The following is a 23,611-nucleotide window of genomic DNA, read 5'->3' as shown; positions in this document are numbered from 1 at the left end:
AGAGGATAAATAATTTTATATTTGGTGATCATCTGGCATCTATCTAGAAACCATAGTATTTCAATGATTTCAGTAAGCATTTAAATATCTCCACCTCAATATGATTAGTTCACACAGACCAGTATGCAGGTAATGATGGTTTCCAGAGGACCAATCCTAACTCTGTTGTGAGACCCTTCCTGTCGTGCTGCTTTGAGCTTAACATTTGTGGTTTTGAGAAATAAATAACTTGAAACTCCATGTCCTCCTCAGGATGAATCCTAATGATTTTGGTGCTCATCTATTTTGCACCCACATCATTTAAATGCACTTTGCATTTACTGCTAGTTAGCAGATGACAGTATACTGAAACACTATACCTTTGACAATGATAAACATTAAATGCTTTTTTATTTTTCTACAGAAATGACATGACACAGTGTTTTCTTAAAATAAGATTTTTAATATTACTTATTATCATAAAGATATATTTACACACTTTACAGAAATAGAAAATAAAAACACAAAGCTACGCATGAAAGGAAAAAATAAAATAAGTACTCCAAGAGCTAAAGCTTATCTTTTATAAATTAGAAACCAAAGTTCAAATATGTACACAGTATTTCAACCATTTCTGATACACTTGTTTTATTTATTTATTTATGTCATTTATTTTTGCCCAGTTCAACATCAAAACAGAGACAGGGACTGTACATTTGGCCTGGTGAGTAATATGAGCACACACCATAAACAGAATATAAGTTTCAGGAGTAATACATTGTCTTAAAAATTGTTTCTGCTTGAGACCTAGTAACACTGTTGCAATGGCGTGCAAGCCTACAGACTGCATCTCTCCTCAGATTGTTCTGAATGTAGCTGATCTTTAACACAGTGGTTACATAGATGGAGAATATGTTGCAATCAAGGCGGGAGGGGCCTGTGCTATTCTGGGTGTAGGAAGTCTCATTTTGAGGCTCTGGGATAATGACAGATAGTCATTTCCCACGGGAGATATAATCTAGTTATCCTTTGGATTGCCCAGCCGGTGGAAATGTGTGAATGCATTGGATTGAATATCAGCCACTAGATCCTGCAGACACCCACTCTGAAGGCCAACATGATACAGTTTGATGGGTTTAGAGATACACAAGGTAAAATTATGGAATGTGTTGTGTGCTGACTCTCATACCATTCCCACACTGAATGAAAAGTTTGGTTCGGTTTCATTTTAAAGGAATTGTGTCTGGTAGAGAACTAAGAATATAATGACAAAAGCATAGAAAACATAAAAACCTTGTGTTTTTCTATGACATATTTTGTGGCGGTTGTGTCTATAGCTATTGGGAAACAGAGCTTATTGGCTAAGCTAATATTTTTAATGTTTCTGCTAGCTTACTCTCATCTCCACCATTAACACATATCTATCTCTCTGCTCATCCCCACTCCTTACACACTACCAGCCAAATGCATTTGGACAAAAATAACAAAACACAATGGGGCAAGTTCTCAGCACAAACATTTTTCTACCAGGAAAACATGCTAACAAGTGCATAGGAACATTACTCAGGCCTGGAGATGGTCACAGAGAAGAGGAACTGGAGGGGAAACATTGAGAGGATAGGAATCGTTTCTCTTGTGTAAGCCTTGCTGGAAAAGACCATTAAGGAAAATGGTTTTGCTCCCCGAGCATAATGTATTGGTTTACCATTTCAGTTTGAGCCTGGACATGCTTGTCCTTCCACACCACAAGGCCCATTAACCTGATGTGCAGAGGAGGGTTGTGGGCTATGATCTACAAGAAAAGAATGCCTGAAAGCTTTCACGTGTCAACGACATATTGTGCTGCAGACTACTTTTCTATTTTGTTACATCCACAAAAAATACAGGTTTTCACACTGTATTCAAAAAGTAAGCTTTGGACAACCAGCTAGACAAAAATCAGACAAAAAATTGTCACAATACACTGGAAAACTATTCCATACCAAGAGACTCTTGTTTTCAGGGTGTATTTGTCCAGCAGCATAATGGAATTGCAAAAGTGCAGCCTTGCGAACCCATACAGAAAATCTTGGAGCAAAGCCACGTCTATTTGTTGGGACTTATTGACACTAGAGGCTTTGGATCAGTGGGATATTTGGCTTTTGATTTTTGGATTCAACTGACCAAGATTCAAAAGGGTACTTTACATAAACATTGGTTTGCTCTTGTCTCTGAAAGGGCAGCATGGCTGGTGCAGATGGTGAGGATACATTCATGAAGAACAGTGCGGATACAGACGTTGCTCGGCTCTGTAACAAAAACTTCAGAGATGGGGGAATATTGTTTAAAACCCCTTGTCATAACCTCATCTACTTCCAGCATCCCAACTCCTGCGGCTTTGAATTTGCATCCCCAGCTCATATCTTCCCACTATCTTCCCCAATAATACATGAGACGTCATGAGCAAAGCTGTCTCACTCCCAAGGAGCATTAATGAAATCTACATCTCTGTCTAAGCGGGTATGAAAAAAAAATGGTGGAACTGAAATAATTTCGCTTCACAGTGCCCTAGGATTTAATACAGTTTTAATCAAGCAGTGCTTGGTTGGGTGGATGTGATTTTAGATGCTCTCTTAATAAAAGCTTCTCATGCTGGGCCTGAGAAGACTCTGCATTTTATTATATTATTTGCATGAGACATGGTGAGAGGGAAGAGGTACTGGAAATCTAGATTTACCTGCCAGTTGCTTATTTGGTCGTAGTAGAGTGTTTGCCGATTGAATCGCAGCGGATTGAAATGAGAGTTCCCCTCAAAAAAATGAGGAAGTTGCTTCTCACACCTAATACACAACGAACGATAGCAAGGTGGTGCTCCTCACGTTACTCCCCTAATATGTTACATGGTTACACTCTGAATCATCCGGGGTTTGGGGATTGGAAAGGGGGAAGGGCGTGGTTTCAGTCTAAGCCAATTTAACAATGAGCTCAGACTAAGTGGCCCCGGCCAGCCTTGGGGAGATCCATCTGAGAAAGATTAACTCTAGGATTTAATGAGTGGAATGATCAAAGCCACGACCACCTGTGCTGTGGTAGGGCGCACTAGGAAAAGGCAACTGTACCCAACGAAATGTAGGGAACAGATCAGGATGAGAAAGGACTGAATCTGGCTACATGGCTATATTGGTGAATACATACAGGGAGAGTAAAGATACCGTATATGAAAATATGCTCGTATAAGCTTTAATGTACTGTATGTTTGTGTTCTTTATTAAATAAATGCACAAAATAGACTGCGCTAGTACAAGCCTCTGTCACAGCACCCTGAGAAAAAAAGAAATTACTACTTCAACACAGAAATAAACACAAACAGTAATATATTCCAGTATGATGGAAAGGCATAGCATTTTGTCAGTGAAAGATTTCGGTCAAGGGGTCAAACCAGCCTTATGCTGAATATTACAGCAGCTAGAGCACTAGTGGGAGGCTGGTCACTGTGGTATATTAACTGAGCTGAGCTTTGCTTTGAAACTGTTTCCTGTTTTTTTTGGTCTAATTTAACTTGTCCTCCTATTATCATTATCTCACATTGGATTTCTGTTAGAAGAAATTTAAAATGCATAATGTGTCAGTGTATCAAGACTTCAAACAAGAGGTAATGTGTTTCTGCCTAACCTTCCATTCCTTTGTTCCTGGCAGCATTGTGGACAAGGTTATTATTTGGCACTTCATTAAAAGGCAAGGCGACCTGTCGGTGGAGCAGACCGCTCCTGCCAGTTAACAGTCGTGTAGAGCAGCTGCACAGGGCAGCAATGTGGTGCGAAGGCTGGGGATTGGGGACAGGATTGGGATTGGGATTTGGGGTCAAAGGACTCATCCAAGGTGCAACATGTTACAGTAACCTTGAGCGTGTCAGTAAACCCCCCACCCTCCTCCCCAAGGTGTTAATGAGTTCACAAACACCAAAATAGCTTTGGAATTGAAGAATTTCATATCTTTTCTAAATGAAGGAATTGTTGTGTCACTTGAATAGATTGTTTTGACAATGGGACTCTCTTTTCAGTCCAACTTTACTTTGCATGTGGACGCAGTGTCATTAGGAGGTACGAAGCACCGTAAATAATGATAGTTAAGCGATGATTTCAATGTCGTTCAGATGTGACTCACTTGCTCTTCCATTTTAAACACAAAAACTTCCTTTACACTGCATACATCCAGAGTATCCTAAGTGAACTTAATATTTGCTTTTGTCAACTATTATACCTGCCCTTCTGCATGATCAGCACCCTCTCTCACAAGTAAAGCTGATAAGTAGCTACACAGCAAATAAATCAGTGGCTGCTGTAACCTTGAAACTGAGAGATGGGAATACCACACCATGGAGAAGTGACAGATGCTTTAAGACTCAGATTGTTATGACTGGGCTCCCCTCCACCACATATCATGCAAAGTGTGTGAGACACTCAGGGAGATCGCTATTGATTGGGCTCTATTAAGCAAATGATAGGAAAAAAAACACTTGGGAGAAGACAGAGATAGATAAGTAGCGAGGGAGTAAAAGAAAGAGAGACAGAGAAATAGAGTCTGATAGCTCGGGTTCAATACCCCCCCACCCCCCTTCCCTGCTCCCAATTCTTCCTCGAGCTGAGGGTGAGCGGCTTGTCCTGATTTTTTGTGGACAGAGTTGCTTGAAGAACCAGCAGGTGCTATGGACATCACTCTTCAGGCTGGGCAAGCATCGGCCCTTTGTTGCAAGGCCCCCCAAGGCAAAGGAAGAGCATAGAAATCAGAACCTGGGGGAGGGCGCTCAAAGCAGTGCCTGCAAGACAGGAAAATAACAGAAAAGGTCAGATCAATGTGTCTTTTTTCTTTCCTAAATATCAATTCAGGTACAATGCCGACATTTCAATTTCCTCCCCAATAATAGCACCCCACAGGGATCTACTTCTGGCTGCTGGGCAATAAAAAACTAGAAGAAAAGGTTATCTATAACATGTTTCAACCAGATTACACGGTCTGTGACAGAAAGGTGCAGCAGGGAGTAAGAAAAACAACTGTATAACTCGCTGTCGAACACAAGCCCAACATTATACTACACTAGGGGCACTGCATCACTCCCTAACAATGAGGAAATCTTTTATCTTCCCTTGCCCTATATCTTCTCTAGTCCCAAGATTTCAGATGCTGTAAGACGTAAGATGCTTGCACGACAACCAGGTTAATTCGAGAATAAGAACCTGCTTTTGTTTCATGGTGGCATATTTCTGTGGTCATGTAATGCCTCAAGCACTGGGATCTACAGTTTATCTAATCTCTACTGAGTTGAATTGTTGTTTGTTGTCTGTGTGGGCCAACAGTATGATCTCAGCGCCTTGAAGTCATACTACATGGCAGATTAAATGTACGGGAGGAGTTGCAGACCTGCCCTGCATTGTTTTGTGGGAAACTCTTTAGAGGACTCATTCACTGGGATTTTCTCACACTCAGTATCTCAACGGGTTTCCATAAATTGCCTGCAGCTTTAAATCTGTAATATCCTGTCGTCTTTTACTGTCACTGGTAAAGATTAGTTCCAAGAGCTGTAACAGCACATTCAGATCTGAGTCTACTCATATGCTCAAGCAGGATGACCCGGGTCGCGATCTTTCTTCTCAGCTTCGATCACATCTGGAATGTGTAATGCAGAAAAGTCCAATTTTGCCTCAGGTGTCTTTGAGACTAAAAGATGAGCTGTTTTTGACACTAAAATCGGGAGATATTGCTAAATAGGGGATGGCTAGAGGATGAACCATGTCCAGTCAATTATTGCTCAACTTTATTTAAAAACAGTTACGTTTGGGCCAATCGTAACATATTATGTCATCTGACTGCATGGACTGCTGGACTTCTGCATTGAACTCTAGCTTTGATCAAACAAAAAGCATGTCCTGCTGCTTCCAGGTTTGTTTCTCATTATCAACTCAAATAGAAGAAGAAAGCAGGACACGTGAGGATGAACAGAGCCTTTCAAACTTAAGTGTTAGAGGAGTGGCTTGTTGAGTGGAGAAACTGGTTCTCGTGGAGTCTTAAATCATCCAGTAAAACGTTATCTGAACTTGGATAATTTACTCAGTGAAGTTGTTATCGTTAATAAATGTCACTCTAATGCTGCTGATGGACAGCCTGATTCTGACTCCCTTCTGGTTGGAGTAAACCAGCAGGGCATGCAGAGGAATCCTTGAACGAGGTGAACTATGAACCTTGCAACAATCCAAGGAGGTGCATTCAGAAGCGAACAACAAAAGGAAATCTTCAGTGTGTTGTGGTTTAAGGGGTGTTTGCAGAGAGAGCATTGTGACTCAGTGAGCTGTTCACTTTTACAGAGCTTCACAACTTCCTGAAGCTCCCTGTATTGTGTGGCCAGCACTCTGTCACCAAACAGAAGATCTGACCACTCAACTAGCAGAAAGCGTTTTTTCACATTTTTATAGGCATGAAGATAAAGGACTAGCACCACTGTTGTCCTTCAAGCACACATTGACCTTACTTTTTGTTTTCAGCCTGGTTGTGAGTCTCTAGGGTATGTTATTGAAACAGGAGTGTATTCAAAAGAAGTCTGACCTTGTCAAAAAACACACAATAAAGATCCATAATTTGCCTTAGATTGTAAAACTTCCCTGGCTGTTTTAGAGAATAGAACTTCCAAACGTCTATGGTTTTGATCCTATTCCTTGAAAACTGATTAACCATGCCGGGAAACTTTCTGGCTGCAGCCTCCTCTCACTATGGCGTTCATTTATGGTGGACCTTTGCAGGTCAGCTTTGTATGGTTGGCACCTCCTGCAGGGATATTGTGTTTTTCTAAGTTTCCCTGTCTCTCACTGTGTCTGGGAGAGAAGTGAATGAGTCCTGTGCTTCCTAATGCAGTGACATATTTGAACTACTGTTGCCCTCTACACACAGAGATATAAGCTAGTACAAAGAAAGGTTTAATCTTTATCCTGTCGTCTAATAAGTTGTAGCATGTTTAAGTTTCGTAGTAAAGCTTGATTTGTTTTTCTAGAAATACAGAGAGTTTGTTTTAGTTGAGACAAGAAAATCAAACCTTGAAATGGTGATAAGTAAAATATTATCTCAGATTTTGGATTATAGAGTTTCAACATAAAACCTTGTTTCACTTGACAGCAAGTTAAACATTCCTGAGAGGGAAAGCATATTACACCTAGGAAACCCAACTCTCTAAAGTATTATCTTAGGAAAAACAGATTTAATAGACTTGATCAGAGGGATAGAACAGATTAATGCTTGTATAGTTGATTCAACGGTTATGTTTCTAAGTATAACTTTTTCCCATATGAGGAAATAAATGACGTAGCCTCAAATACAGTCTCTATCGTACTATGAAGGCATGAAAGCTGGTGAAGCAAAGTCCAATAATCTATTAAAACACGTATCTTTTTCAATGCCAACAACAACATGCTTGTGTTGGAACTGAATCTGGATGGGATAGTCATTAACAGAGTTTCCAGCGTTCCTGTAACAGTTTAGGTTTCCCATTCGTCATCAGAAACATCCAAATGGATTCTGCCAACAAAGTATTTTAGGACTCAAGATCACGGTCCTTTTAGAAATTCCTCTCGGAAGTAATTTCCTCACTAGTCAGCAGTTATGATTTAATATATCGGGAAGTGCTTTTGCTCTGACTTGACAGAACGTTTGACAGAAAGTTGGCTGGAGGCACATGAGAATCGCAGGTGGGTATAGAGCCTTTTAGTGTGTGACACTGACCGTTTTGTCATGGCTTTTGACAAACACAACCTAATGAGTGTCTTGACACCTCTGACTGCAATAAACTCACCTTGCTCTAGAATGGCATGGGCCCCTTGTGGGAAAGACGGGGCCGTGGGCGTCTCCTCTTCCAGCCGGCTGGTCTGTGGGTCTGACCACCTCTTACAGGGCTCTGCTGGACCATTTTTCTCACTGGAGAGGCCTCTTCCAGCTCTCTGCCATGCTCAATGGAGGCCATGGGACCTGGAGGACAAACAAAGACCAGTTGGATCCCCAGAAATGTCCTAATATTTCAGCTTCCTCTCGCACAAAGTATCTCCTTTGACTTGATTATAATCCAAGCCCATTCATTCCTAAGAAAAACATCTAGCAAGATCCAAAGAGTTATCACAGTGGTTATAGATGAGGAAACAAGAGACATGTATACATAAGCATGTGTGTCAGTGTGGGGTTGTGTCTGTGTGGGCCTCTTCAAGGCCACCCAGAGTTGTAGTTCATCAAGTTGGCATGGTGGAACAAGAGCAAAGCAGATAGACACTGCTATGGTGGGAAACCGAAAACCCCTGGTGTATCATGTCTCTCTCACTCTCCGTCAAGATTACAAACACCACAAAGCAACAGACCTTGTGGAGGTGCATCCTGTCTCAGTGTTTGATCCAAGATTAGAGATGCGTTTGATAGCAATGTGTCTCTCAGAGAATGTGTGAATGTCTTAGGTGTGTGTGTGTGTTTCAGAGTGATCCCAGATGTTCTCAGTCTTCTCTCAATAAGTGTGGCCTGATCCCCCTAAGCCCCTCTTTTCTAAATGCTCAGGTCCACCTCAAGTGTCTCTGCTGTGACCTTTCAACATCACAAACTGAAAGACCTCCTCTTGACTTAGAATATTACATTTTGCAGCAGATCTTTACTAGTAATGGGATATTTCATGCAGGTGATCTTTCACTCTACACCCTGACCTTAAGTCCGATCAAATGTGAGTGTAAGCAGAGCAGGACCTTTTATTAGGGCTCATCAAAGTGGTTGAATCCCAGTGACTACACACTACATAAGTCATACATTTTTAATTTGAATAACCCATAACTCATAAAAAACACTGAATTGGAGCTGTAGATGTAGTAAATATATTGTGACTTTTAGTCTCCAGTATCGGTCAAACACTAAAACACTGGACCCTACATTCCTCATTACTGTCTTTCAGTGAACCACCCCTGCCTCTACAAACAGAATTTATTATACAGGTTGAATGACTTAACCTTATTGATGAAATCCATGGAGACCCACACTGCACCTTTATCGCTCTTCAAATCTTTTTGAATTTCTAAAAGATTCTTCATCTCAAAGTGAAACTACTACCCTTTTTCAAAAGAAACTGCAAATCCCCAGTGGGTATTTCCCATCAAAAAGCTGATTGACATCACTCACAAGGGGTCATGACATTCCTGTCTCCTCTCCTCAGAGACACTGGCACCATTTTTAGAATTCCCAGGAGCAAGACCTTCCTGGGTTTAGGAGGGCTTGGGTGAGGACACAGCTTAAGATAATTCAGCCAGTCGACTGCAGAGGTTTGGAAAAGCAGCAAGTATATTGAGGACAGCAGTTGAGCAGCTTATAAAGGCCAGGGTGATGTTAAGTTTCCTGGTTCCCTAAGATTCTCCTCATCATTGAGTGTATTTAGGTGTGGAGAGTGGTGATTACAGGCTTTTATACGGAGTAGGCACAACCATGACCCTGAATCTTTCTATGTCGTTCAAAACACTCAAGCTTCTCTATTAGCCTGGATCAGTTTGTCTCAATAAAGGGCTGCTTTCTTCAATGGCAGAATTCAAAACACCATAAGAGGGTAGGCAGCCTTTCTTAATTACCAACCAGCCGTAGTATATTGAACATTTTGAAAAGAACAACTTCCATAGAAAAGGAGGAAAGAGGGGTGTTTTTCAGGCTGTCAGGTTTAAACAATGGTTAACTGCATGACTGAGCAAAACAGCCTGTTTAATGTTTTCAGTGGATATACCTGACATCTCAAATTCCATTTTCACACTAATCTTCTTCCGCGATCACATAACACATTACATTGGTGGCTGAACAGTGGGGTAATTCAGTTGCAGCAGGGAAAGTCTCTGTTGCATATTTCCGCATCTAAAGCCCATCTTTGGCCCTAGTCGCACTAATCTGCACATTATCCGTTTGTTATTGTTCCAGATACACAGCAAATGAGAGGACGTTCGGACATACTGAAGGCATTCAACTAATTTCTTTCAAATTCAGGTGGTTTAATGTTAATACCCTCTATGTTTGAGTAGATTTTAAGGCCAACAAAAGTATTAAGATAAGGGGGTGGGAGGCTCTCCTTCCTTTTGCCCCTGAAAAAACATCAGCATTTAAATTGCAGAAAATACAAAAACTAGAGGAAGGATGCAGTCCTTGCTATTTAACGTGTCAGTAGCATAAACTGTATTTAAAGATGTACAACTTGACAGCTCTCTGAAGGTGAGGCAAGCATGTGTATTGAGATGATCTGGATAATATGGCTCCTTCCCCCTTATTGCTACTATGCAGACCCAGGCTCCAAATGGCATCATTGGCGCAAGATAGCAGCGTTAGTATCCACACGATTTTGGCTTCTTTTCTGAATAGTGGGCGAAAGATGTTTTTTCCATCTTTATATAGAGTCTATGGTCAAAACAAATGTTGTCAAAACATATTTTGAACAACATTTCATCCAAGCACATTTGCTTGTCGCCTGTTACCATTAAAAATGGCTCCAAAAAGGAGTGAAACAGTCAGTTGTACAAATGAAGAAGTGCCAGAAGTGACTGGGTGAAAAATGTCAAAAGAGAACTTGTTCTTGTTCTCTACGGTCTGTTGGGGTTAAGTGTACTGTCACCTAAAATGTCTCAGTGATACCTGAAGTAACTACAATACTACACTAAGTCCAACTGCAGCTCAGGTTTGAGCAGTAGACTAGTAACAGGTGTTGCAAACACATGCATTAACTGGAGTCTCACTCAGTTGCGACACACACACTCATACACACATTCCAAAGCAAGATGGTAAAGTAATTGTACTTCGGCTCACACAGCTCATCTGCCGTCCCTCTAAGGGAGGCTCAGGCTGTCATAGCCCTGGTCCATAATGAGACAATTTAGATGTCTCCTGCCATGGCAAGCTGTCAGCCACTGCTCTGCACTGGGGTTTGAAGGGACTACATCGCCTGATTTTCCTCACAAATCTCAACCCATCCAATCTGGCTACAGGATAGAAAAGTGTAATGAAAGCTGCTAAAAATAAACCAGGCCCAAGTGATAACACCGGCTGTATAGATTAACTCTTGCAGTCTGTAGGGAACGTATCTCAGTGTGACAGATATGACACACAGCAACAGATATCTTTGAATCTTTACCTGTCTATAGTGTAATACACATAGATTGAACATTGCAGCATCTGTTGCATCTGGATAAGACCTTTTGATTGTTTCCATGGCCGGTTTATTATTGGATAATGCATGTTTCTTTTCCATAAACAAAGATATCGCAGCCATCTTAATGCTCTGAAATTGGATTCAGTCTTTGTAGTATCCCATTTGATCTTTTCCCATGAGGGATTTACCGTGTGTTGACGTTCAGCTGGTAAAACAGTAAAATGGCAGGATAACATATGTCTCACAGCAACAAGCATCTTATCTATACTTTTGATGACCTTGGTTTTGCCCTCTCTCCACCAAATCTCAACACTTCTGCCCCCACTTGGTAATTCCCTAATTAAATTGTAATAAAGGGGGAATTTCAGGAATGCCAGGTTATTGCTGTTGCTGCTGCTTGCGTCACTGCCGCCTCCTTAAGGAGAAGGGAATAGGGAGAATAGAGGAGACATAGAGATGGTAAGGCAGGGAAGAGAGAATAGTTGAGAGTGTCACAAACTGGACAGTCTCCAAACCAATGATGAATAGCTGGTCGGCTCCTCGCTAATTCCTCGCCCTAGTTTCACCACTGCCTCCTAAGGTGATATTTGTTATGTTGTCTTTTTTCAAATGGCTGGCTCTCAGTCTTATAATGGCCTAGCAGAAAGTGGAAGCCTGACAGCTTATCCCTGTCGATTCTGCAGCAGTCCATCAGTGGCGCCTGGAGAGATTTACGTCTTCCAGCACTTGTCCATCCAGTCAGCGAAGAGGAATGGCTGTCCTCTGGTTTAATGCCAAGTTCATCAGCTGCCCTCACGGCTGGCAAGAGCAAACTGTACATCACAGCGCTGTGTGTCAATGCAGGAAAACAGGCAGCATGGCCAATGGGCCAGAGCCGATTATTAATAGTTGTAAAGCTGATTTGTGTGCGCCGACTGCCAAAAAGACCACATAACAAATGTCTGCACTTGTAAATGCAGCCACAGCATAATGGTTTTTGTGTCACTACGACATAAGAGATTAAACTGTATCGGCCTGTGAGACTAACTCCGGCAACAAGTGCACAAAGAGCTGCGTTCATAATTTAGAAACTGTTGCATCAAAAGTAAACATGCACAATCAAGCGTGGCCACCAAAATGTAATCCTCGCTGTGTTTAATTTTCTCTGTGTCACTGCAAATTGATTTACTGTCCTCTTGAGTCGTATCTGTTTGTTTACCCGTTGGGCTCATCACTCACAGTCACACTGATTATGAATCAATTGTGTGCAATCTCATTGATCTATTTTCACAGTTGCCTGAGCTTCTCAAGAACATTTCATCTCTACTTGGTGTTTTTTTTGCCGTCCCTGCATCACTTGTCTGACACATCTGTGCCATAAATCGTGCTTGATTCAGTTTGTACAGATGTATCTTGATGTTAAACAAACAGCTGGGAGAATGGGAATGGGTGGGTACTGGACTGGGAGGAGAATGGTTAACCCCATGAGGACAAAGAAATGACCAGTGTGATTCTACAATGTCCACAATTCCCCAAGTTTACATTTAGCACCATGGCAAAATATTAGTTCACATAATACATTGCAAAAAGAAAACCTGCCCGACAAATGGTCTTCCCATCAGCTTCATCTTAACATTTTTCATTTGTGTCAATTAGCAAATGTTGGCATTAAACTAAGATAGTGTTCATGGTAAACCTCATTCCTGCTGAGCATCAGCATGTTAGTATATTATCAAAGCACCACTGTGCCAAACTACAGCTTCATAGAGACACTATGGCTCTTACTATTGTTTCTATCTAAATTTAGGTTCCCTCCCTGTTAGCACTATGATTGGACTAAATCGTAGACCCATTTAAAGCTCTTGCCCTCCTTTCACAATCACACATCGTATTATCATGCCATTACCATAATTAATAAGATACCATCACTTAACAACATATTCTAATGTAAGGACAGGTTTAATTTATATTGCATAATTAAACCAGTGACCACTGTTATTGTATTTTACCATCACAGTAATATATAGCTTTATTTTCTGTCTGCATTTTATGGGAAGTACATTTGCAGCTTATTGAGTGTGTGTGTAATCCTTTAGGGCAACAGAACAATATTTGTGTAAGTGGGAGAGAGGAAGAATTAATACCCTGGTGTGTGTAGCCATGGTTATTACCATGACATTGGAGGAGAAGAGCAGGCCCGCTGTCTCCATTGGGTGCCTCCCTCCCTTCATTCACTAAAAGGAGAGGAGTAGCTTTAGCTAATGAATCCCTATATAGCATGCCATTACCACAGACATGCTAACCCACGCAGCCAGACAGAGACATGTCATAAGCAGAGATGCTTCCCACTGCATAAGCACATTAGGGGATCAGGATTATTTAGCCAAGGATGAGATGTGTTAATTGTGCCATTTACAAGCCAAACATTCTTTTAACTTAGAATGAGTCCCAGCACCGTTACAGCATCTCACTGGGGATTTGCCTGCTTCCTGATAGCTTCGCCACACATTCATCCTGCACATATGGAATGATGCCTAACCGAGAAGGCTGTCCCCTGTTGTTTAGCTCTCACAATTCAACATTTAGTGTCGGAAATGCTGCTTATCGCATGCCTTCCAGTAAGTCTGGGCCTTGGCAGAAACTGGTACCGATTTGCTTGCCGACTTTCAGACCCCGTTACCATGGCAGCCACAATGAAAGGCGCTCAGTTTGGAGCAAAAAGAATGACATTGTCAGCTGAAAGCAGCCAGGTTCTCAATTAAAAAAAAACTGCTGAGTCCATGATCAGCCCTCTGTGTCCCTGATGTTTTTAACATCCATCGTGTGCCACCGCACTCTGACTCTAAGTGTTCCTCTTAGGGAGGGTTTGTTTTGGTCGTGAGCACTTTCTCTTATATTTGCCAGGAACTGTTTGATATGCAGCATTGTTGTGCTGTGATAATGCTACGCTTGTGGCTGGGTTAAAGGCTGGCTTTGTGTAAAGTCCACTGAGGAAACCAAAGTGCATGAAAAGTTCCTCCTATTACTGTAGCTCTTAAACTTAACCCCTTTGTCCCCCTGCTCCGAAAGTAACCCCCCACTCTCACTGAAGGTTGGGGACAAATTAAAAACAAACTGTGCAGCCCGTGTAGTTTCTGGCTTTCTGCAGATGTCCCTTTGAGTTAGTCAGCCGCCTGTGAAGTATGGTGCTATATATGCCCCTGAATTACTGAGTGTATGAAATGATGAGGTGTGAGACTGCGTACTCTGCTATGATCAGAGCGCTGTGAGTTCAAAGGGCCGCCAGCAGCATTGAGCCAGCTAATGAAGCCACTGACTCTCCTCGCCACTTGACTGCCTGTTGGTTTATTCACAATCCCACTCCAGCTGAAGGGGTGAATTTGTGGCTATAAGGTTACTGCAGGTTGGAGCCAACTGAAAACGAGTAGTCAAGGGGATATTTCTTCTCTCAACTTTCCTGTCATTTGAGGGCAGGAGAAGGCGAGATGATGCTGCTGCTGCTGTTTCCGTCAGCAGCAGCAGCTTTGCGCATGGCAGGTACAGTAGGTAGGTAAGGCTACCAACCGTTGCCCTAATCTCCAGAGATTGCATGTCAAGGGCAAAGGGATCCTCCAACCATCCGTTTCCATGGGCACGCTAATCAGATGTGAAACACAGCCCCTCCCTCTCCTGTCTCATCACCCCCCCCCCCATGCTGTGAACCTGCGTTCTTTCTCCCATTTGTGGGAGACACAGAGAAACAGAAAGCGGCAGAGAAACATCACAGCGTCACTGCAGCTTTTAATGCCCGAGGGGACCATCGCCTCTCCCCACAGTACATACAGCATTGTTAAAGGAAAATAGCAGCAACATTGCATCAGACTGTGTTACTCAACCAGACCAAGGGATACGAAACAATGGATGAGATCTAGATGAGATGTAGTCATTAAAACACTTAATATGAACTATAAAAAAATATATTGCTGATACAGGATATACTGATACTGATAAGCATATGGTATACACAAAGAGGCCCTTTTGGTTAAAGGCTATGCAGTGAAACCTAATAAGCTATGTCGTCACACGTATTTAGTGAAGAAGTACAAATCGTAAATACTTTTACTCACGGGTTCAGCTGCACATTGCTGCAGGTGAGCTAAAGTTCAGTGTTTATTGGCCCTCTACACCCTCCTTTATTTTCATTGGCTGCTTGGATAAACTGTTTACCTGATGTGGATGCATGTTTATGAATTCCATATATTGTGTTTCCCTTCTACTTTAACAAACATGTGTTCGTACTCAGGGGCCGCTGAGTGCAGGGCTAGCCTCGTGAATGAGACAGAGGGGGGACACAGCGAGGGGCCCTATGCTGATGTAGAGGATATCGATGCTATTAGTCAGTGGCAGATCATTAGATTGACCGATGTTTAAGTGTAGACCTGTATGTGTGAAATAGTCTCCCAGGGAAAACAACATTTGTGATCAAAGACACAGCAACTGTGATGAATAATGCATGATTTAAAAAATGAGTGATTTCTTGTGTTGCCACAGAAGGGACCCAGTTGTGCGGAGGACTGAGGAGATCTTACGTTTTCCATTTTCAAGCATGTCATTTAAGGCACAAACATAAAGTACATGGCAGTTTGAAACCTCGTGAGTAGCTTCACCACATCCTATAATGCACTGAGAAAAGAAGAGACACGCACATCCTGTTGCCTGAGGCTTGGAGTTTAGGCTGATCCCAATGGGGGTGTCACTAAATGAACCCAAAATCGACTAAGTCCCTTTACACCATCCAAAGCCCCAATCCATACTGTCATCTTCACAGCACTGAAATCCCCTGGCTGAGTTTGATCTGCCTAACAACAGCCAGCTGTGCAGCACGTTTTTTTTTTAGCTATGTCTGGAATCTCGCTGATCCATTATTCCACTTACAGAGCTTTGACGTTAATGGCGACAATACCTTAAAGCATATTTATTTGATTCTCCAAAGTAATTCACTTCTCCTTCTACATGCGGTTTTAGCTGCTGAAGTATGAATTTTTACCACAACCTACATCTCTAAAGCAATATATAGAAGCCATATTTTTCCAATCTGCTTTCCTATGAATATAGCACAAAAGTAATTAAAGCACCTGCATTCCTAAAGACCGAAATATATATTCTGCGGTCTGGCAGCGCATTTATAAAAATGTCCAATTAGATCTTGATCAGGAATCTGATCTTCCAGGACAACTGCTGTAAATGTAACACTTAATGTTAAAAAGAGAGTCATAAATCACTTAAATATTGAATACCGTTGGAAAATTGAGCGGTTATTTTTTTGAAATATCTGGCTTCAATTAAGTTGTAAGGAACGCCCCAGGTTTGAGGATAGGGTCTGGTGATCAGGAGCTCTGGCTTATACAGGACCCCCCCTACAAACCCCCACTACCCCCAGGTTGTGCCCTCAAAACTTAAAGGGGATCAGGACTGCAACAGACATGTACATAAGGAATCAGAATGCAGCCAGAATTTAATTTACAAGTAATTTAACATACTTAGCAGAACGGATTTCCCTCCTTGAGGCAAAGAAGTGTCATTATTCCACATATGAAATCTGTAAAGCCCAACCAGATCACCAGCTGTGAGTTTTTAGATGTAGCTGTGACTTCCTCCACTATATGGAAAGCTTACACAACCCCACAGCTTCAAGAATGCCTCGCTTCCTTTGCACCCTTTTATTTTTCTCTCCCATGGCCTGCCATTAACTCCCCCTCTGCTTTTTCTTCCCTTCACTGCATTCACTCTCAAGGGAAGATCTAAGTGAGTAGATTTATTCATTCAAAGGGTTATGAATTATATTACAGCAACCCAGCAGTCACATATGCCAAAGTCTTCAACATCTGAACTCTCCAGGGAGCGTCAGCCCAAAGGTTAGCCTTATATCCGCACCAAATGAGTTATGATTTTTCACTAAATCTCTTCCTCAACTCCTGCCCCCTCCAGAGCAATTGTGAGTGCCATTCACAAAGCTCACTTTAGGTGATATTATACAGATGTGAGGTGGTTTATCACAGGAAAATCTTCTCAATGAAACCGTATAGCTACACTGAAATGCATTTTATGCTCACTGCAGGGGATGACAATATCAATAAGATCTTCTGTTGATGAATAATTTTCTTATAATGATAATGATATATCTTTATCTAGCTATTGTTAATTGATATAAAATCAGCACATAATGCTATTTGTCCTCCAAGGTTCTGCTTATTGATATATAATTAACCACAATGCTTATTTACTGGTGCAATTGCACGTCATGGTCAGAAACAACTGGAAAACCTCAAACATAGTTGTACCCGCTGCAAACAGTAAACTCACAACATTTAAATTGCAATAGTTTGATTAAAATGTGTGTAAGTGTTTTGGATTTATAGCTGTTCATTAACAAGGAAACCAGATAAAAACAACCACTGAATAGCTTCTTTTAAATTAGCCAAATTGATTGTGTTATTGTTTATAATGATTAATGCTAAGTAAAGCAAATTTGCAGTGGTTTGTTGATGCTATAAGGTTTCCAGTTCCTTTCACCGAGTAGGGTACAGTATAAATAGTAAGGCAAATCTCTGACAGCTGACAAATATATATCATTCATGTTATTTACTGTCAAACACCCGCCCCTTAACCAAACTGACATGGATCTGTGATGTGTGGATTATAATAACAGTGCTACTATTTAAGCCCACAGAAGATAAACAAGAGACAAATCAACAAGAGGATAAATCTCTTTTTACACACTCCCTAAACTCATTGACTCATTTATCCTCCTTATGTTAGTCCTTGCAACTATAGTAAGACCAGTGTGTGTGTGTGTGCGTTTATGTGTGTGTGTGTGTGTGTGTGTGTGTGTGTGTGTGTGTTGCAGCAGACAAACTGCACTGACGCTGCAGGCTGCTGGCTCTATTTTCTTGTAATGCTGCATCAAGAGGAAATCCAGGTTCTTCATGAAATGGATTTCATCTGACCCTGTGTGCGTGCGTGTGTGTTTGTGTGTGTGTATGTGTGTGAGAGATAAAAGCAGCTGGTTTTCACAAGCTCCTGTGCCTCAAAAAAGGCTCTGTGATTCTCCATAATCCTCTAATAACCTTTCCACTGCTTCCCCTTTGACACAACTGTTTGCCCACTGTTTTTATGTTATGCCTGGACATCTGGAAGAGTTTAGCTGCTTTTTGTTCTCTCCATGGCCACCGTAATCATGTCCACAGGCACAAACACCTTTTTTACATTTGAAATACCTGCGCTTATGATTTAAAGTTTCCTGGTTATGGCTGGTTTATAGCTTAAATAATTGCTAACTAAATAATTAGACCTAGCAAAGCATGCATTTAATGCCTGTAGGTGCCTTAATGAGTGACTGCATGTACTGTAGCCCACCTCTTTCTGGCTGTACTTTGCCCTATACCACTAGGTTGAGCATCTGAGTTAGGCAGGCTGCAGAACAGTATGTATGCATGCTGGTGCCACAGAGCAGCCAGCCCCAACAATACATCAAAGTTTAATATGGCATAATAGCAGTGCTGACAGCTCTCATAAAATCGCCCCCTTCCCAAGCAGACGATTTCTCTGCCAGATAATGGCTCTGATCCGGGCCTCGTGCCCCGCAGTCAGAACGGCCTCACCTGTTCAACCAAGGCCCTAACAATTACACCCTCCGTGCATGTGTGAGCGTGGGCAAGTGCGTCTCTGAGCCAGCTGCTATTGTTTTTATCCAGAGCATCCCTGGGTGAAGACTGGCAGGGTGTTTCCATGGCTGAGGAAAAGGAAGCTTTGATATCGTCTAAGAGGCCATTACAGACACGAGGATGTTTTGAGAATAAGGACTGTTATACCAGTCTTAAGAGTCACACAGGGAGGAAGAGTGATCGGCCCTGGGATGAATTATGAATACCACATGTCTAAAGCTGGAGCCCACTCCTGAGCCAGAGTGCTTCTCAAGGATAGGTAATTGAAGTGCACTGCTTAAGGATGCTAATATTACATAGAGAAGGCCACAGCAGCTCTTTTAGTTCACTGAATAAATATTGTAGGTAACATTAGGTTTTTGAAATGCTTTGCCTGTTGCACTAAATACAAGACACACCCTTATGCATAATTCTCCACCCTATATCACTGAGATTCAGGTCTATATCCGTTGCTTCCCGCAAGTGCACAAACAGACACACATGGTCCCTGTCTCACTCTCTGTGTACGTCTCTCTTCTTTCTCAGCCACACATGTACACACACAGATGCCTGAGAGAAGGAGAAAGCCCACTGAACTGGAAAAGCGTTTGTCTCAAGATGAAAGGCTTCACACCCACTGCCTACATGCAGAGCCTCTTCCGACACCTTCCCGCGACAGCGCATACTGTAGCAGAGGCTTGTGCTACGCAGACACTCCAGCTAGCATCCCTCCCCACACCCATCAACGCCGCAACACACTTGCATCCCTTCCTTTCTCTCTCTTCCTCTCTGTCAATGGAGCTCTGATACTACAGTAGCAGCCAGGGAACGGAGAGGCACATAAGCGCCGTGACTTGAACATCGTTGAGGAGGATAAGCTCCCATGAAAGCCTGAGGCACAGCAGCCTTGTTTTCCCCGTCGCTGGTGTAGCAGAGTGGGCTCTCAGGCGTGGAACATGCTTAGCCCCACGCAGGGCGTGAAAAACGACACTGACCATGATGCTAGATAATTGCTTCCCATTTACTCATGTGCTGAGAGCCTCAGACAAAAATAGCTTGTCGCTGTAACAAATGTGCTGGGAAGCATGGGAACTGTGAGTGCTGTGGCCATGGATCGATACAAGCATAAAGTCTACACAGCAGCTTAAGACCACACTCCATACAGCACCTAGCAACATAAAGCCTAGACAGCATCTTACACTATACATCTTCCTGGGCCTACATCTTCTAAGATGTAAGCGTTTATATGCTACATGCATTCTCTCTATTGTGTAAAGGTTAAGTCTGCACAGCATCTTCTACATGCACAGTATTTGATATAAACACAGCTTCTGTCTGTGTGTCTTCCAAGCCGCTGTAGTTGGTGGGTAGGTGATAATCCCAAGAATGGTCCAGACATTTACACAGGCCTAACTGTTGTTTTTTCACACCACAATGTTACCTGCAGCACATCTGCAGACAGCCGATCGGTCTCCCAACTAACCCCCCAGCCCATTTCTCGGAAGTCATTCATTCACCCGATCCACCAGAGAGAATATTCCCTGCCCGCCTGTTCAACTGTCCCAAGTCAATGTTATTGTTTCCATATATTAGACATTTTTAGATCCACGCTGGAATTGATATCTAGTTCAACAATGGCTCCAGAGATGCAGCAGCACTTTATGGAAATTTACTGTGACAAGGCATCAAGACTGAGCCCTTCCAGAGACGGTCCAAGCATCTGGGATCTGTGCTCCCCTCATCAATGCGTACAACAATTACAGTCCTCATTATCATCACCACAGGAGGCACGCATGCATATATAAGTGTTGTGTTGCCCTGCTGCACATTTACAGTCATCTCATAATCATAAAGCACTTGGGTCAGATGGACTACATCAAGCCATAAATTAAACAGATTCACTCCACCTTACAGAACATGTGCCATGCATATCTCACATTTCATAACAGCCACAACACCCATACATCGAGCTAATGTATCACTCAGGCACAGCTCCACACATGAAGGTCCATCAATAAAAAGCTATCTTTATATTTCATCCCTACATGTCACAAGCTTACATCAAGGTGAGGTATGGAGGAAAATGATCAATCTAAGCATTTAAGTTAACCATAAAAGCCATGGCAGTACAAAAGCAGACAGTATAACCACTGCAGTGCAGTACTGTATACAGCCAGGTGCTGATATTCCTGCCTTTTAGAGCCCACACAAGGCTAACCATGCTGGGTAACTGATCAACTACAGCTGCCTGCACGAGCCCAAGGCAAACACAGAGAGAAATAGAAAGCAAAGGGAGACGACCGGCGACGAGCCTGGCCGCTCCTGTACTCACCAGCAGTAGCAGAACACAGCAGAGACACCAAGAGCACAATCACCAGCGTCAGGATCTTCACATTCATTTCTGCACTCCCCTCTGGCTCTCCGCTAGTCACTCGCTGATATACTGTAGTGGTGTGTGTGTATGTGTGTGTGTGTGTGTGTGTGTATGTGTGTGTATGTGTGTGTAAGTGAGTGTGTGTGTGTTGGTGTCTCTGTGTGTGTGTGTGTGAGAGAGTGTGTGTGGATGGGAGGGAGAGAGGGAGAGGGGGAGAGAGAGGAAGAGCAGCTGAGCGAGCAAGAAAGGGAGAGAGAGACTGTTTGCTCCCCTGTGTGTGTGTGTATGTGAGAAGTGAGTGTGTCAATTTGTGGGTATGTGTGTGTGTGTGCGTGTGTGTGGCATGTGGTGGCTCCCTGACTGTGACTGTGTATTTGTCTAAATGTGTATTTGTATATCAGTGTGTGACAGTGCCACTCCAAGACTGAAGGCACGTCTTTATCTGAGCTCTCCCACGGAGGTGTATGTATGTATGTGTGTGTGTGTGAATGTGTGTGTGCGCAAGCGTATCCTCTTTTCTTCTGTCAGAGAAACGACAGCATGAGCCAAGTTCAGTGGAGCTGTGAATGTCCTGGAAGTCAGCTCGCAGGTCTGTCTGTCGGCGTGTGTGTCTGTGTGTGTGAGTCCCGTTTGCCCTGGATAAGGAGACTAGTTGGTCATGTGGCTTATGTATCATTGACTCTGTTGGGTCACGGAAAAGCCCCACCATCACCCACCCTCTCCACCCCTTTTCCTGAAACATGCAAATGCACAAGGCAGAGGAAGGAGAAGGAGGAGAGGGAGGAGAGGGGGAGTAGGGAGGTAAAGGGTAGGGGGAGCATGCAGGTTTATGATAATACCCAAACAGATGCTCTTGTTGAAAACTCTTTGAATTGCGAACAGCGCGCTTGCCAGGAATCCAGGAATCAAAATACCAGCTTATAAGGGGAAGTAGATGAAAGAAGGGAAGGTGTGAGATGAGGTTCATGCTTTCCTGCTTTTGTATCTACGCCAGCTGTATAGACCTTTCTTCCTCACACTATTCTTTACCCACCGTAGCGCTGGCAGCCCTGTCTCTCTGAAGGTATGGCTTAAATAATTTGCACCGTTTGAAGTTAGTGTCTGTGACTCGGGGAGTAACCGCAGGAAAAAACTTATCAGACTCTGCCCGATCCCATCGCGACCATTTGTTCCATGGCCCCTGAATTCATTTGTTTTATTTTGCTCCATAGATTATATCCTCTCAATGAACAAAAGCTGACGGAAAACCAACACCCTAACATGGATATAAAATAAATCCACTTGTGTATTTTTCATCAGTAAACAGGAAAGGTTGCATTTCTTGCTTTGAATTGTGAGAACCATAAGCAAGCACTAGACATACAACAAGTTTTCTTATCGCGTTTGGCCATAAAGAGAAATCCAGTTTCTACATCCTCTCCTGGAAGAAAACCACTTGAGAATACATTTTGTTTTACTCTATCCATACAAAATTACAAACAATTTCGTTCCCACCCTCGTATGACCTTCTATACTCTGCCCTAGTGCAAGCAGTCTGCAGATCTGACCCATCAATGGGTAAATTGAGAAATGCTAACATATCCATTTGATAAGCACAAATGTAGGCGTTTTTGTGAAATAGTGTTTACAAGGCGTCAGTTCACTTTTGGGTCCATATATCCAAGTCCCCAAAGGGCTGTAGTGACACATGATGGATTGGCTGCCTTTGGTCCCAACCTCCGAAAACACACCCCCACTAAAGTCTTCCACACAACCCCTTTTTTTATGTGTTGTCACTAAACAGTCACTTTAGTGGTGTGGACCTGAGCAGAGGGGCCCCGTGACCCTCGACTCCGCAGCTCCCGCTTCACACAGCCCGGCCATTGTCTCCTTAAGGCTCCGGGTCCCTGAGGGCAACATGTCTGTGCCACCCACTTGAGATCCAGCAACAAGAGCAGCTTCCATTTTTACATGCAGCACTTGAAGGCTCCACTTCATGAGAAGCAATCCTCTCACCTCAGGGGTGGCCAAGCCCTGGGGACTAAAGATGCTTATCCAAGCCTGTCCTTTTTTTAGCTGAAAGATAATTCGCCCAAGTGCCTTGAAAAGAATCCGTTCACGGCATTTTCTCAGAGGTGCTCACTGAGCACTGACACAAAGCACAAGCAATTGTACATAATGAGATATAGTGGGGATTATAGTGCCATTACCAGCCCACTTAGAAGTTAGGAGTAATTTAAAATTCAATCTAATCCAACATTCAGGAATAATTTCAAACCAATGTGGGAGGACTGCCTGCAGAGTTACTCTAAATTAACAGTTAATGTGTATGAGCTGGCTATAACCCTAATGTACTGAAACCAGGTGCTACCCATGATAATTTATGATTGTGCATTTTCTGGTCATTAAAATGTCCCGTGGATAAGAATGTGTGAGACATTGTAAAGTTGGCAGAGC

The 23,611-nt window shown here is 42.6% G+C and overlaps 1 protein-coding gene across 1 annotated transcript; it reads right to left on the bottom strand.

Moving 5' to 3' along the window:
* Nucleotides 1–421: 421 nt before the first annotated feature.
* apln (apelin) lies at nucleotides 422–21,789 on the bottom strand. The gene is made up of 3 exons (XM_061079065.1): nucleotides 21,134–21,789; nucleotides 7,793–7,965; nucleotides 422–4,774 (listed from the first exon to the last, which is right to left on the bottom strand). The coding sequence occupies exons 1-2, from the start codon at nucleotides 21,198–21,200 to the stop codon at nucleotides 7,799–7,801; spliced, it is 234 nt and encodes a 77-aa protein (XP_060935048.1). The 5' UTR covers nucleotides 21,201–21,789; the 3' UTR covers nucleotides 422–4,774; nucleotides 7,793–7,798.
* Between the last annotated feature and the right edge of the window lie 1,822 nt (nucleotides 21,790–23,611).

This window comes from Limanda limanda, chromosome 10 (assembly GCF_963576545.1).
Source record: "Limanda limanda chromosome 10, fLimLim1.1, whole genome shotgun sequence".
NCBI classification, from domain to species: domain Eukaryota; kingdom Metazoa; phylum Chordata; class Actinopteri; order Pleuronectiformes; family Pleuronectidae; genus Limanda; species Limanda limanda.
Note: the sequence above shows the minus strand (reverse complement) of the source record. Positions and strands in the feature narration are given on the sequence as shown.

Coding starts and splice junctions, on each gene's coding strand:
- apln (XM_061079065.1), bottom strand. CDS start 21,200: ATGAATGTGAAGATCCTGACGCTGGTGATTGTGCTCTTGGTGTCTCTG. Junction 7,966..21,133: donor GCTGTGTTCTGCTACTGCTG/GTGAGTACAGGA, acceptor TTTGTCCTCCAG/GTCCCATGGCCTCCATTGAG.